General features: G+C 31.2%; 4 protein-coding genes across 4 annotated transcripts; all 4 read left to right on the top strand.

Annotated features, from left to right (window-relative positions):
• Positions 1 to 1,799: 1,799 nt before the first annotated feature.
• PGO_102910 (merozoite surface protein 3) lies at positions 1,800 to 3,362 on the top strand (the record flags this gene model as incomplete). Its single annotated transcript, XM_028688320.1, has 1 exon — positions 1,800 to 3,362. One exon carries the CDS (start codon positions 1,800 to 1,802, stop codon positions 3,360 to 3,362), a length of 1,563 nt encoding a protein of 520 aa, XP_028544121.1.
• Positions 3,363 to 4,846: 1,484 nt separating this feature from the next.
• PGO_102900 (merozoite surface protein 3) lies at positions 4,847 to 7,369 on the top strand (the record flags this gene model as incomplete). The annotated part of the gene is made up of 1 exon (XM_028688319.1): positions 4,847 to 7,369. The coding sequence occupies one exon, from the start codon at positions 4,847 to 4,849 to the stop codon at positions 7,367 to 7,369; it is 2,523 nt and encodes an 840-aa protein (XP_028544120.1).
• Positions 7,370 to 8,629: 1,260 nt separating this feature from the next.
• PGO_102890 (merozoite surface protein 3) lies at positions 8,630 to 10,174 on the top strand (the record flags this gene model as incomplete). The annotated part of the gene is made up of 1 exon (XM_028688318.1): positions 8,630 to 10,174. One exon carries the CDS (start codon positions 8,630 to 8,632, stop codon positions 10,172 to 10,174), a length of 1,545 nt encoding a protein of 514 aa, XP_028544119.1.
• A 1,354-nt stretch (positions 10,175 to 11,528) lies between these two features.
• Positions 11,529 to 13,961, top strand: PGO_102880 (merozoite surface protein 3; the record flags this gene model as incomplete). The annotated part of the gene is made up of 1 exon (XM_028688317.1): positions 11,529 to 13,961. The coding sequence occupies one exon, from the start codon at positions 11,529 to 11,531 to the stop codon at positions 13,959 to 13,961; it is 2,433 nt and encodes an 810-aa protein (XP_028544118.1).
• Between the last annotated feature and the right edge of the window lie 422 nt (positions 13,962 to 14,383).

Here is a 14,383-nt window from a genome sequence, read left to right as displayed (position 1 = left end):
GATGTCTTGAATTCACATGCTACACTAAACATATACACATTAATAGAAGTGCCTCATCCCTCTATGTGTATGCTACTATAAGCTAAGGAAAAGTTCAGTGAATCAATTTATAAATGTTTAAGCAAGATAAAATTATTACTCTCGTTAGTAGTACCATTGCGTTGATACTACAATATATGACATGGGAATTTCAATAAAAACCAAAACTCTCGCAAGTGATACAAATTCGGTTTATTCTTATGAATATGTTTCAAGTAATACCAAGATAGGAAAAATATTTAGAGAATAAGGAATGGTAATTAAAAAGTATATAAAAAACAAATAAGCGGCGTGGGATACAAAAATGATTTTAAAAAAAAAAAAAACACTTAACTACAGACAATGAAAATCACAGCAATCATTGCACCATAAAAAGCAACATTCACTGTTGCACATTGAACAAAAGTTTCATATAATAAGCAATTCAAACAGAATTGAAATTCTTCAAATTTTGAACTAACTGAAAAGGGGATTAATATACTATAATCCTTACACATTACAATCAAAAAAGAATTCACAAAAATCAACACGCAGGTAACGCACCTTGCTAAGCAGCACAAATGGAAAAATAAGCCAGTTGCATGAGATGCATTTTTCTTTCACAATATTGTAAGAATGTATATTTTATTTCCCAATTGCTTTCATTCAAATTAGCAATTCCATTTTGTAGTAATTGAAAGGCGTATTTGAATTTTCGAAAATGTAATGATTAGGTTAAAAGCTATTATCATTAAATAGTTTGTTTGTATATTTAGCCAAAATAAATTGAAAAAACAATTTTATTTCCCTCTCAAAAATATATGACAAAAATGTTACACATTCTCAAAAAAATATATTCCAATTATTTTAATCGACTTAATTTAAAAAGACAATAAAAAGAATTATTCCAAATGTTGAAAATTCATGTATGCTTTGCATTTTTAAGAAATTAAAAAAAATGTTTTAATAAATTTACTACATAAACTGATATGCACCAATGTAACACTGTTTTTACAAGAAAAAGGGGACACTTTTTCATATTTTTTTTTCGACTTCAAATTACATAATGAAAATAATACAAAATATGCTGCAATTTGTTCTAGACAGGAATAAATGTAGCATTTCAATGGTTGTAATTAAATGAGAGCAACACATTAGATTTTATGTAATGATTTTATTTGAAAAAAAAAAAAAAAAAAAAAAGAACAATTCTCTTTGCGAAAATGTCTTATATGCTACTTCCTCTTTTGCGCAAAGGACAAAAGTGTACCCCATTCCACATTTGAAAATAATTTTCTCATTCTCATATTTTATGTTTGTTCTCCAAAAATAAGAATGATATTTAGCAAAAAAAAAAAAAAAAAAAAAGAAAGAAAAATAAATAAAGTAATTAAGCTAAAAACTTGCATCACTGAATTAGTCTTTTCTTTGTTTATTAATATAATATATCTTATTTATTTCACGTGTTATCTTTTCTGCCATTTTTTTTTTTTTTTTTTTTTCTTCATGTCCCATTAAGTAATATGTGATGCTACCATAATTCACAAATTTCAAAAAAAAAACAATTTGTCTTTAATTTATCTAATGATTTTTTCTAATTGTAATCACTATTTTATTTATATTTGTTTAAACAAAGAAACTGTAACTGCAACTTTTTTAATATTTTTAGTCGTCATTAAAAAAAAATAATTTCAATTATAACAACCATCAAATATATTTTCTTATATTTTCCACTTTTTGTAAGAATTTAAGAAATATTTTATTCTTAAGTGATACTCAAAATGAAGCAATTCTGTGGCATTACCCTTTTTTTATTATTTCTAAATATACACATTTACGAAAAAAATATTGTGAGTAACGAAATTGTAAATGTGAAAAAAACAAATTTGAGAAATGGCTCGTCAATAAAAAATGTCTCCTTACAAGATGAACCAACTGATGTAAACACGGAGAATGATCCCGTAATGAAGCCAGTTCAAGGAAACAATGAAGTACAGGGAAAATCAAAAGAATCAGACCTCAAAACAGAAGCGCAAGAAAATAAGGAAAATGCAGAAGTAACAGAAGGGGCAGGAGATGCAGTGGGAGTAGAAAAAAAAGAAGAAGTAGAAGCAGCAGAGGGAGAAGAAGCAACAGAAGGAGATGATGATGAAGAAGAAGAAGAAGAAGAAGGAGAAGAAGATGATGATGAAGAAGAAAAAGAAAAAGAAGAAGAAAAAGAAGAAGAAAAAAAAGAAGAAGAAGAAAAAAAAGGAGAACAAGAACGACAACAAAAACAACAACAAGAACAACAAGAAGGTAACACCCATCAAGCAGATACAACAGAAGTAAATGTAACTACAGATGGGGTTCAAGAAGAAGTTAAAAATGTCCCCCCAAAAAGTGAAACAGAGGATCTAAAAACAAGTGAAAATGCAAAAAGTCCAGTAGTGGATGAAAAACAAGGAGAAAATGAAGGAGCTACAGCAGTAGGAGAAGATCCATCAGCTCTATCTGAAACAAGTAAATCAGCAGAAGAAATAAAAGCAGAGGTAGCAAAAGCACAAGCAGCAAAATCGGAAGCAGAGAATGCAAAAGTAGAAGCAGATAAGGCAAAAAACGAAGCACAAAAAATAGCAGAACATATAAAAAATTCAAATGCAAGAGAAGAAGAAAAAAAAAATGCAGGTGAAGCAGCTAAGGAGGCAGCTCTTCATGCAGATAAGGCAGCAAGTTTGGCAAAGGAAGCAGAAGAAGCCGCAACTAAAGCAGGAGAAGCGGCAACTAAAGCGGAAGAAGGAGGAGCAGAATTAGAACAGGTCAAAAGCGAGGCAAACAAAGCAGTAACAGCAGCAATAGAAGCAAAAAAAGCCAAAGAGAAAGCAATACATGCATACCTGAAAACAAAGAATCAAGATGTACTAGAACCAATGGAATTATCAACATCAGGGATTGATGATGTAAACGATAAGGATGAACAAGTGAGAGAGGAAGTTGATGAACCGGAAACTGAGGAAAACGAAGATACTGAAGAAGATCAATTATCGCAAGAAGTGGGAGAAGAACATGAAGAAGATGATGAAGAAAAAGAAGAAGAAGAAGAGAAAGAAGAAGAAGAAGAAGAAGAAGAAGAAGAAGAGGAAGGAGAAACCCCACAAGAAGAAGGAATTACACAAGAAACACAAAAAAGTGATGACATAGTAGATGACAAGGATGCACATAAGTTACTTGCAGAGAAGCATAATAGCTCTAACCATGCCTCAACAGCAGATGATGTACTTTTCAAAACAGTAATTAGCGATCTGGGTGATGAAACTATTAAAAATTTAAAACAAGATGTTAATCTATTCTTTAAAAATAAATAAGTCCTATCAAAAGATAGCTCTTTAATTTATTTAATAATTAATAATTCGCATGTGTTATTTATCAAATGGTAAGAGTGGCAAGAGTATTCTCAAACGATTGCAACAAAGTGGATTACATTTTTGCTATTATATAGAACAGTGTATAATATAATAATATATATATGTAATTATGTAAATATGTAAGTATGTATGTGTGTATATATATGCCTAACCCAAAGGTGAGTATGATAAAAGAACAGGAATTGCAATTCCTTTTGTTACACTATGATTTATTTCCTTATATTATGCATATTTGTCCAAGTCATGTTTTTATACGCATTTTAGTACTATTTAAGAATTCTAAATTAATGGTACCTATGATAAAAAATAACATGAATAATTACATTGTGTGATAAATATAGCTCCAATCGGGGTTCAGCGAAGTGAATAATAAAATGAACTAGGTACAAAATGCAAAATTAGCAAAGGATAATTGTAGCATAACATTATTAAGAGTTGTCGGTATATTCAAACAAGTATAATTTCATACATAGCATAAATTTTATGATTCTTTTAATGAAATATGCTATTCTTACATTTTATGCACGAAGTGAGATTATTGGGCATGCTTGAATGTCTAATTTTTTTTTTTTTTTTTTCTTACTTGGTTAATTTATAAACTATTACTAACCCTTTTACTTTCGTTTTTTCCATAGATTGTTAATTACTATAAACTATGTGTTACAGAGAACAGACAATGAGGATTATGAACAAATGAATGAAGCAATTCAAAAACCTAAAAAAAAGTAATTACACACAGTTTAAGCTGCACATAACTGTATGCGACAATTGCAGTTTGTCGATATTTTTTGCATTTTTTTTCAAAAAACCGTATTGTGATGTGTATTCATTAGGCTGGTATTTTTTACTAAATAAATATGAAAAAAAAGAATCACAATAATTTCATGCTTATGAGGCATTTATATATTTGTTTACTGTTAGAATAATTTACTTGCATGCATTGTCATGCGTGAAATTAGCATAAATAGGTTATTACACTTTTTATGGAATACTAAAAATAAATATAATCTTAAAAAGAAAATTTGGATAAATTAATAGACTCAATGAGCAGCATTTTATATCGTGCCCTGAATATATAAACATAAATATGCACATGTGTTTTTTTTTTTTTTTTTTTTTTAGACTTTTTCTAAGTTTATTTAAAAATATATTTTTCATTTCCGCAAGAATTATCATATTTCTTGCCATCATTTCATGATAATTTTTTTGCTTTTACATTTTTTTTAAATTTATCTTTTTTGTAAGTCAAATTATGCAGAATTGCAAAAAATAGGTATTAACACATTTCCTCATCAATGATATAAATTTTTTTTTTTTTTTTTTTTTAGTCAAAGAACTGTAATACTAATAAACCTATTTATAAATTATTTTTAATATTTATTAATATTTAAAAAATACTATCTTCCTAACATGTATTATTTAAAATGAAGAAAATCTGTGGTATTCCTCTTTTTTTATTATTTCTAAATTTACACATTTATGAAAATAATGTAGTGAGGAACGAAATTGTAAATGTGAAAAAGCCAAATTTAAGAAACGGATGTACAATAAAGAATGTCTCCTTACAAGATGATTCAAATGGTGTAGACACGGAGAATGAACCCGTAATGAATCCAGTTCAAGGTAACAATGCACTACAGGAAAAATCAAAAGAATCTGAACTCAAAACACAAGCGCAGGAGAATAAAGAAAATGCAGAAGCAACAGTAGAAGGGGTAGCACAAGTGAGAGAAGGTGCAGGAGAAGGAGGAGCTGGGGTAGGAGGAACAGAAAAAAAAGAAGAAGGAGAAGAAGAAGAAGAAGATGATGATGAAGATGAAGAAGATGATGATGAAGATGAAGAAGAAGAAGAAAAAGAAAATAAAAATGAAGAAAAAACTGGAGGAGAAGAGGGAGATCATAAGACCCCTAAATCAGAAGCACCAAAAAACGGAGTTGTAAATGAACAAAAGGAAGTGGAGGAAGAAAAGGCGGTAACTAACTCAACCGACTCAGCTGGTACAACCCACTCAAGCGACGCAGTCGAGTCAGCTGGCACAAACAGCGCAACTGATGCGACTAGCGAAACTGACGTAAAGGAAGTAGTAGAAAGAACTGGAGAAACGGAAGCATCAAATACACAAATAAAGGTGGAACAGAACACTAAAGAAAAAAACTCTGTATCTGATGAAAAAAAAGAAGATAAAAAGACGAAGACAAATGAAAAAATAAATGTATTATTAGAAAAAGCAAAAGTAGCCAATGAAGAAGCAAAAAAAGCAGAACTTGGAGCTCAGCAAGCAAAGACTCAAGCAGAAGAAACAACAAAAACAGCACAAACAACTAGTGCAGCAGCAATGAAAGCAAAGGATGATGCTACAGACGCAGCAACAAGAGCAAAGGAAAAGGCAGATGAAGCATCAAAAAAGGTAAAAGAAACAGAAAAAGCTTTGGACGAGGTTAAAAAGGAGTTAGAAAATGAAAATATAAATGACAACGAAATAGACAAAAAAGTTGAATTAGTAAAAGAGGCAGCATTAGGCGCAGTAGTAGCTTCAGAGGAATCTATCCAAGCAAAAACACAAGCAGAAATAGCAGCAAAAATTGCAAAGATAGAAATTACAAAGGATAAAGCAAAAAATGCAGTAGAAGAAGCTGAAGCAGCAAAGAAAAAAGCAGAAGAAGCAGAAAAAAAAGCCAAAACAGCAAAGGATGAAGCAGTAAAAGCTGCTAACCGAACTGAGAAGGCCAATATGGGAGAATCGGCAAAAGAAGAAGTAGAAGAAGCAGACCGTGAAGAAAAGAAAGCTATAGATGCAACGAAAGAAGCAGACGACAAAGCGGCTGAGACAGTGGAATATGCATATGCAATAGAAGTACAATTAGGAATAGCAATTACATCACACGAAACAGCAAGAAGAGAAACATCAGCCCAAAAATTAAGGGAAGTAAAACAGCATGCAGACGAAGCAACAGAAATTGCGATTTCCATAGAACCAAAAGTGATTGCATCAGCACAAGATACAAAAACAAAAGCAGAAGAAGCTATAGAAGCAGCTAAAAAGGCATTAACAGCAGCAAATATAGCTAAAGGAAAAGCAGAAAAAGCAGAAGCAGCTAAAAAGGAACAAAGAGATGCAAATATAGCCAAAGCGAATGCAGCAAAGGTGGAAGCACAAAAAGCAGCAGACGAAGCACTAAGTGCAGCAACTAATGCAGGTAATCTAGCAAGTGCAGCAAATACTGATGAAGAAAAAAATACAAAAATTCATGAAGCAGCGAAAGAAGCAAAAGTTCATGCACAGAAAGCAGCAGAAGAATCAAAAAAGGCCACAGATGCAGCAAAGTTAGCAACAGAAGCAGGAGAAGAGGCAGATGAAGTAGTAAAACTAGAAGCAATAAAAGCTGTAACCGCAGCCACAGAGGCAAGAAAGGCAAGAGATAAAGCAGTACATGCATTTTTGATAACGAAGAATCAGGATTTACTAGAACCATTGGAAATATCTGAAAAGGACTGTGATATTATGACAGATAAAGAAGAACCTGTAAATGAAGAAGTAGAAGACGAGGAAAAAGAAGGGGACAACGAAAGCGAAGATGCATTATCATCAGAAGTTCAAGAAGAGCAGGGAGGAGAGTTGGAAGATGACGCAGATGTTACGGATGAGGCAGAAGAAGAAGAAGATGAAGAAGAAGCAGATGAAAAAGAACAAAAAGAAGAAAAAGAACAAGAACAGCAACAAGAAGCAAGCCAAGAAATGAAGGATAAAGACGAAAAGGAAAAAAGCGTGGACATATTAGGTGATGAGGGCGCGCATAAATTACTTGCAGAGAAGCATAATAGTGCTAATCATTCCAAAATGACAGATGATGTACTTTTCAAAACAGTGATTAGTGATGTTGGTGATGATACTCTTCAAAATTTAAAGAAAGACGTGGATCAATATTTTAAAAGTAAATTAATATAATAAAGAGATCATATATTTTTTATTAATAACACTTTCTGAGGATTTCACTCCACTTATGTAATATTAGAAATTAAGTTTATGCTATTATGCCATTATACCCTTCGTTGCCATGGGTCATAACGTTAGTAATATCTCATATAAAAAATTAAAAAATATAAATAAAAGGATACGTAACCAATCTGGATGTGAGAAGTAGAAAAAGGATTATTACTTTGGTTAATAAATTTTTTTTTTTTTTTCATTACAAAGTATACTTGTCAAAAATTAGTTACATTTTTATGATAATCTAGAATTTAAATTTAATAATCCATGTGTGCATGCTAGCACCATTTGTGTGTAAAACTTAAATAAATGAATACCCGTATGGGGAAATTCATTAAAAAGGCAAATGCATGAGAGAAAAATATATACACTTAATTTAACAATAATCGAGATATTTTGCTATGTTTTATCTAAAAAAACAAATGGTTGTAATGTTTCCATACATTTGCATTAATGCTATATAATTTGTTTCATTTCATACATATTTTTTTTTTTTTTTTTTCTTCTTCTTATTAGCTATTTAAATGAAACAATCAGAGAAAAAAATCCAACTATGCAAATTAATTTCTTTCATTTGAATTCATAAAAAATGACTTAATTATCTCTTAACTGTTACAAAGGTATTTTATTAAAAAAAATTTCATGCGAAATGAATATTTTAAAAAAATTCTTTTGCCAAGAAAAGACATATATACTAAACCTGCCAGTAACCACACATATAACGCACATTTGAACAAATTTAAATCTCAAAAAAATATATGTATATATATGTATAATAAAAATCCAAGTTTTAGATATAATAAACTGTGTCAAAAAAAATAAATATTTTTTTTTATAAAAAAAAATTAAATAAAATTTGCATTATCTAAGATCCTCATTTTTTTTTTAGTGCCCTAAAAATGTAAAAAATGTAAATATATGGTATATCTTTTTTTTTTTTTTTGACAGATTTGTTCTCTGTATTTCCAATGCTTCTCATTACTACGGATGTGTAAAATGCAAAAACTATGAATGAGTAACAAGATATTTGGTTACAATTTTTTTTTCTAATTTGAAATTAATAACATATATGTGTATATACAAGATATATTTTTCGATTCTTTTATAGATAATTTTCTTTAACTTTTTTGCACACTCGAAAAACTACCTGCTAGCTTCTTTTTTTTCCTCATAAGTATCTTAAAATATAGTAATTGTTTTTTAGCATGCTCATTTAAAATGAAACAGTTTTGTTGTATAACTTTTCTTGTCTTCCTTTTAAACTTATATTTATATGATAATGGTACTATAAGGGGAGAAATAGTAAACCTTAAAAAAGCAAATTTAAGAAATGGATCGTCATTGAAAAATATATCCTTACAAAATGAAGATAATTTTTCATACCTAGATGATAATAATGAAAATGTTACGATTGAAGGAAATAGTGATGTAACAGAAGGAGATAATGGATCATTAAATCAGCCACGTGAAGAAGAGATACAGGCACAAGGTAAAGACGCAGATGAGCCATTAAAACAATTAGAAGACAGTACGAAGTCTAATGAATCTAAAGTAGAATCAACTGAAGCGAAAGATGTAGGAAAACAACAGCATGATAAAAATCAACATGAACAAGAACAAAAATTGCAGGAGGAGCAACAACAACAGCAGCAGCAACAACAACAACAGCAGCAGCAGCAACAACAACAACAGCAGCAGCAGCAACAACAACAACAGCAGCAGCAGCAACAACAACAACAGCAGCAGCAGCAACAACAACAACAGCAACAAGTACAACAACCTCATAGAGAAGCACTCCAAGAACAAGCTGATGCAGCAGAAGTAGTAGCAAAAGAAGAAGAAGCTGTAAAAGAGATACCACAAAAACAAGAAGAGGCTGCAAAAGAGGAAGCAAAAAAAGAAGCAGAGAAGGAGGCAACAGAAGCCGAAGTTGCAAAAGCGGAGGCGGCAAAGAAAGAAGCAGAGAAGTTGGCAACAGAAGCAGAAGCGATAAAAGCAGAAGCAGTCAAGATAGCAGAAGAGATAAAAAAATTGGAAATAACAGAAGACGAAAAAAAATATGTAGAAACAGCTGCGATGGCAACAGCAAATGAAGCGGAAAAAGCTAAAACCTTTGCAAAAGAAGCAGAAACTGCAGCAAAAGAAACAGCTGAAGCAGAAACACTAAGGTTAGCACAGGAAAAGGCAGAAAAGACATTAAAGGCGGCTAACGAAGCGAAGAAAGCAAAAGAAAAAGCAGCATACGAATTATTGAAAACGAAGAATCAAGATGTACTAGAATCATTGGAGATATCTACAGAAAAAGGAGATAATCTAATGGACACGAACGAACAAGTATGGGAAGAAATCGAAGAACAGGAAGATAAAGAGGATGTGCAAGAAGAGGAATTGGAGCAGGTAGAACAAGAGCGGGAGGGAGAGGGAAGTGAAGATAGTGTATTTTTAGAAGAACATGAGGAAGAGGAAGAAAAAGAGGAAGAAGAAGAAGAAGAAGAAGAAGAAGCAAGGGAAGTGAAAGAACCTGGGGCGGTGGATGAGAATGAAAAAAGCACTCCAGTAAAAGAGGCCAAAGAGGAAGAAGTAAATAGCAAAAACATATTGGATGACAAAGAAGCTTATAAATCACTTAGTGACCACTGTAATAATGATACAGCTGCCAATAAAGAAAAGGTTGAACATTTAAAAAGTTTAATTAGCGACGTTGGAGAGGAAAGTATAAAAAGTTTACAACAAGATGTGCACCAATATTTTAAAAGTAACTAAGCTTAATGAAAGACAATTTTCGCCTTATTTAGTAGTGAGTCCTAATAAGAATTTATCTCATATGATATTTGTCTAAATTAGAGCTCCAGTGTTAAACCTTTGCGGTGTAGAGGGCGACAACACAAGCAGTAGATTACACAAATGTGCATGCACATATGTATGTATATATATACACATACATATGTGCGACCCATTCTGAAGAAAGAACGATGAAAGAATAAAAATTATTATCTCGGGCAATGGGCTATGTTATATTTCCCTACTTTTGTGCTATTTTTAAAATGTCAAAAATTAATTAGGCGTAAAAATGCAAACCACGTGACGAGTCCTGCGTGTACACAAAATTTGATAAGAGAAATAAAATAAAACGTTTGAAAAAATGATAAAAATGTGTACAATTTGTTTTTAGTAATTACATTATATTTACCCAAAGAATAGTATGCATATTTGTTTACTTGATGTTTATGGATAGGATTGTCAATCATATAATGAAACCATTTCACTACATTCATTTGTTATGTGATGTATGCGATGTAATAGCACTTTGCATGTTTAATTTTTTTTTTTTTTTTTTTTTTTTGCTATTGTAATACAAATAAATAGTCTTCTATTTTTTTTTTTTTTACAAAATGAACAATTAGTAATTATTAACACATTTTAATTTTTTTGTAAGTTTACAAAAAATTTATTTTGGAGAAGTTTTATAATCAATATTGCGTCATATCAGACATGCTTATTTGTGCATGTAATTTCCAATTAGAACATTTTGTGAATTGAAAATCTTTTCTATAAATAAATATTCAAAATGGTATAATTTTAGACATGTTAGTTATATATAAAATTCGTAAATTTAGAAAATAAATATAATATTATTTTTATTTTTTAAAACAATTCGAGTAATATTTTACCATCCTCTATTGCGCACACGGTTCATCTTTTCACATTTCAATGTTGGCAAAAAAATATGAACAAGTTAGAACAAAAAATACAACGTTTAATGTTGTAAAATTTGGAAGTATGCAGAAAAAATAATTAATAAAATATATATTCATTTCAGCAATTTTATTTCACTCTTTTTTTTTTTTTTTTGATAAAATTTTTTGTTTCTTTTATAGACTTCTGCGCCGCTTTCATAACTTCTATGTTTTACTCCAAGATGTGTTTATTTTTAACCAAAAATGGATAAAAATACATAATAAAAAAAAAAAAAAAAATTTATTCAATAATTACACTCACCGATTTAGAATTAACTGAATGATTAGAATTAAGCAATGTTTATTTTGTATCTTTTGTTTTTTTTCTACCCTTTAAACACTTTAAAAATATTGTAACATATTTGTTGCTCTTACCTAAAATGAATAATAAATTTCGTGGAACCATCCTTTTTGTCTTATTTTTAAATTTATGCACTTTTGAAAATAATATTGTTAGAAACGAAAGTGTAAACTTTAAAAAATCTAACTTCAGAAAAGGATCACAAATAAATTATGTTACATTGCAGGATGAAGGAGTCAGCACAGACTCAAGTGATGTAGTAGTCAAACCAAGTGAAGACCCTAAGCAACTAACAGATAAATTAAATGAGGAAACAAATCCAAATATTGGACAAGAACATAGTGATGTCCAAAATATAAAAGCAGAAGATGCCGCAGAACAAGGTACAAGAGTAGATGGAGGTGAAGGGACAGAGGTAAGTGAAACTGTCGAAGATCAAAAAGCAAGTGAAAATGATAATGGAAGAAGCACTCAACAAGATGAACAAATTACACAAGATGCAGCACAAGTAGAAGCACATCCAGTAGATAGTTCAGTAGAAAGGGAACAATCGGTACAAGATCAACCAGTTATGCGGGCAGTTCCCGAAGCTCCCAAAGAAGTATCAACAGATGCAGGAGGACACACAAATCATAATAATTTAGACGCAGGTTCAGGAGAAGAACAACGAGAAAGGGAAGAACTAGTGAGTGAATCACAACAACCAGAGAAAAACGAAAATCAATCACAAGGGGACAAAGAAGAAGTGGAAATAGTAGACGAGAAAAAAGAACAAGGGGTTAGTACTCCTAATAACAAAACCGAACAAAAAACGCCAGATGATGCTAACACTGAAAAAGATAAAAAGATAAAAGACGCTGAGGCCAAAAAAAATAAAAAGATAGAGGATGCAAACACTGAAAAAAATAAAAAAGTAGAGGATGCCAACAATGAAAAAAATAAAGAAATAGAAGAAGCTGAAGCTAAAGAAAAACAAAAAGAAGCAGAGATTAAATTAGAAGGGGAGAGAAAAATACAAGAAGCAGATGCAGAAGCCAAACGTGTAGCAGATGAAGCACAAATGAAGGAAAAAAGTATAACAGCAGAAGCCAAAGCAAAAACAGTGCGCATAACAGAAGAAGAATATTTAAAAATAGAAAATGAAACAAATGAAAAAGAAATTAGTAAAGTTGTAGCTGATGCAATACGGATAATAGAAGAAGCAGAAGCTGAAGCAAAACGAGTAGAAGTAGAAGCAAAGGCAGAAGCAAAACGGATAGAAGAAGAGGCTAAGGCCGAATGTGAGAGAAAAAAAGTGGAGGCAAAAGCAGAAGTAAAACGAAAAATAGCAGAGGAAAAAGCAGAATCCAAGAGAAAAAAAAGTGAAGCAGAAGCAAAAGCTAATCGAAAAGGAAAAGAAGCTGAAGCGGAAGTAAAACGAATAACAGCAGAAGCGAATGAAGAGGAAAAAAAAGAAGTTGAAGGAGCGAACACAGCATATAATAAAGTAGTAGAAGCAGCAGAGGAGAAAGCAGAGAAGGAAACAAAGGAGGAGGCAGAGGAAGAAACAAAGGAATCGACATCAGAACCGGTCACTGATTCACAGAATGTAAAAGAACCAGAAACAGAAAGCGATAAAGAAGCAAAAACAGCAGCGCAATCAGTTGAAACATCAGCAGAAAAAACTAAACAAGAAGAAGCATTAGAAAAATCGAAAGCAGCAGAAGAGGAAAAAGCCGAAATAGAAAAGGCTAAAAAAGAAGAAGAATCAGAGAAAGACAAGGCAGAAAAAGTAGAAAAAGCTAAGGAAGTAGAAGAGGAGGCCAAAAAAAAAGCAAGAGAAGAAGAGGAAAAAACGAAAAGAAAAGCACGAGAAGTAGAAGCAGAAGAAAAGAAAAAAGCAGAGGAAGAGGAAAAAGGTGAGGTAGAAAAAGCTAAGGAAGCAGAAGAGAAGGCAAAAAAAAAAGCAAGAGAAGAAGAGGAAAAAACGAAAAGAAAAGCACGAGAAGTAGAAGCAGAAGAAAAGAAAAAAGCACAGGAACATGCTAAGAATATCGGTAATACCAGACTAGGACTAGTGGATATAACTACACCAAGAAATGATAAAATAATAGAATTAGAAGAAGAAGTAGAAGACGAAAAAGAAGAAGAAGAACTTGAAATGAATGAGCAAGACGAAGAAGATGAATTACCACCAGCCGAAGATGAGGAAGAGGGAGATGAAGAAGACGAAGAAGGGGAAGTTGAAGACGAGGAGGAAGAGGAAAAAACCGAGCGGGAAGAAGAAAACCAAGTGATGGAAAACTCTGATGGAGACAATGAAGACCTAAAGGAAAAAGAAAAGAATGAAGACCCATTAAATGATAATAATGCTCATAAATCAATTGAAAACAATTATCAAAATGTTAAAGATATTAAAAAAATAGCTGATGAAAAGGTGAAAGAGATGATTAATCTCATTGGCAACAATACTGCAATTCTGGACACACTGAAATACTTATCAAGAGACATGAATTATCTGTTTCAAATTTGAATAAATAGGTAAATACAAAATTTTATTTACTATTAAAAGATAATAATTATTTATGCTTTATTAATTATGGAATGCAAATAAAGCTAGCAGGCTTGTCACATCCATGTTTTATAAATTACCATAATACATACAGTAAATAACAACCCATCCACCACCACCAACAAATACAAATATATCCGTCTGTGTATACAAAGAATCAGTGCATAAGAATAAATATAGAGATATACTTGTGACATTAGCTGAAGAAATAATTTTTGTAGCATTAAACTTACATTTTAAAATCATCAAAAGGAAATCCATCTTAGTATAATTAAAGACTAAACATGAAATGCAAATTTATTTGCACAGAATACTACTGAGTGCTACTGAGTGGAAAAAAAATCAGAGTAAGAGAAACCCAATTAGTTATTTAACATATGTAT

Source organism: Plasmodium gonderi (assembly GCF_002157705.1).
Source record: "Plasmodium gonderi DNA, contig: Chr10, whole genome shotgun sequence".
In the NCBI taxonomy this organism is placed as follows: Eukaryota; Apicomplexa; class Aconoidasida; order Haemosporida; family Plasmodiidae; genus Plasmodium; species Plasmodium gonderi.
Note: the sequence above shows the minus strand (reverse complement) of the source record. Positions and strands in the feature narration are given on the sequence as shown.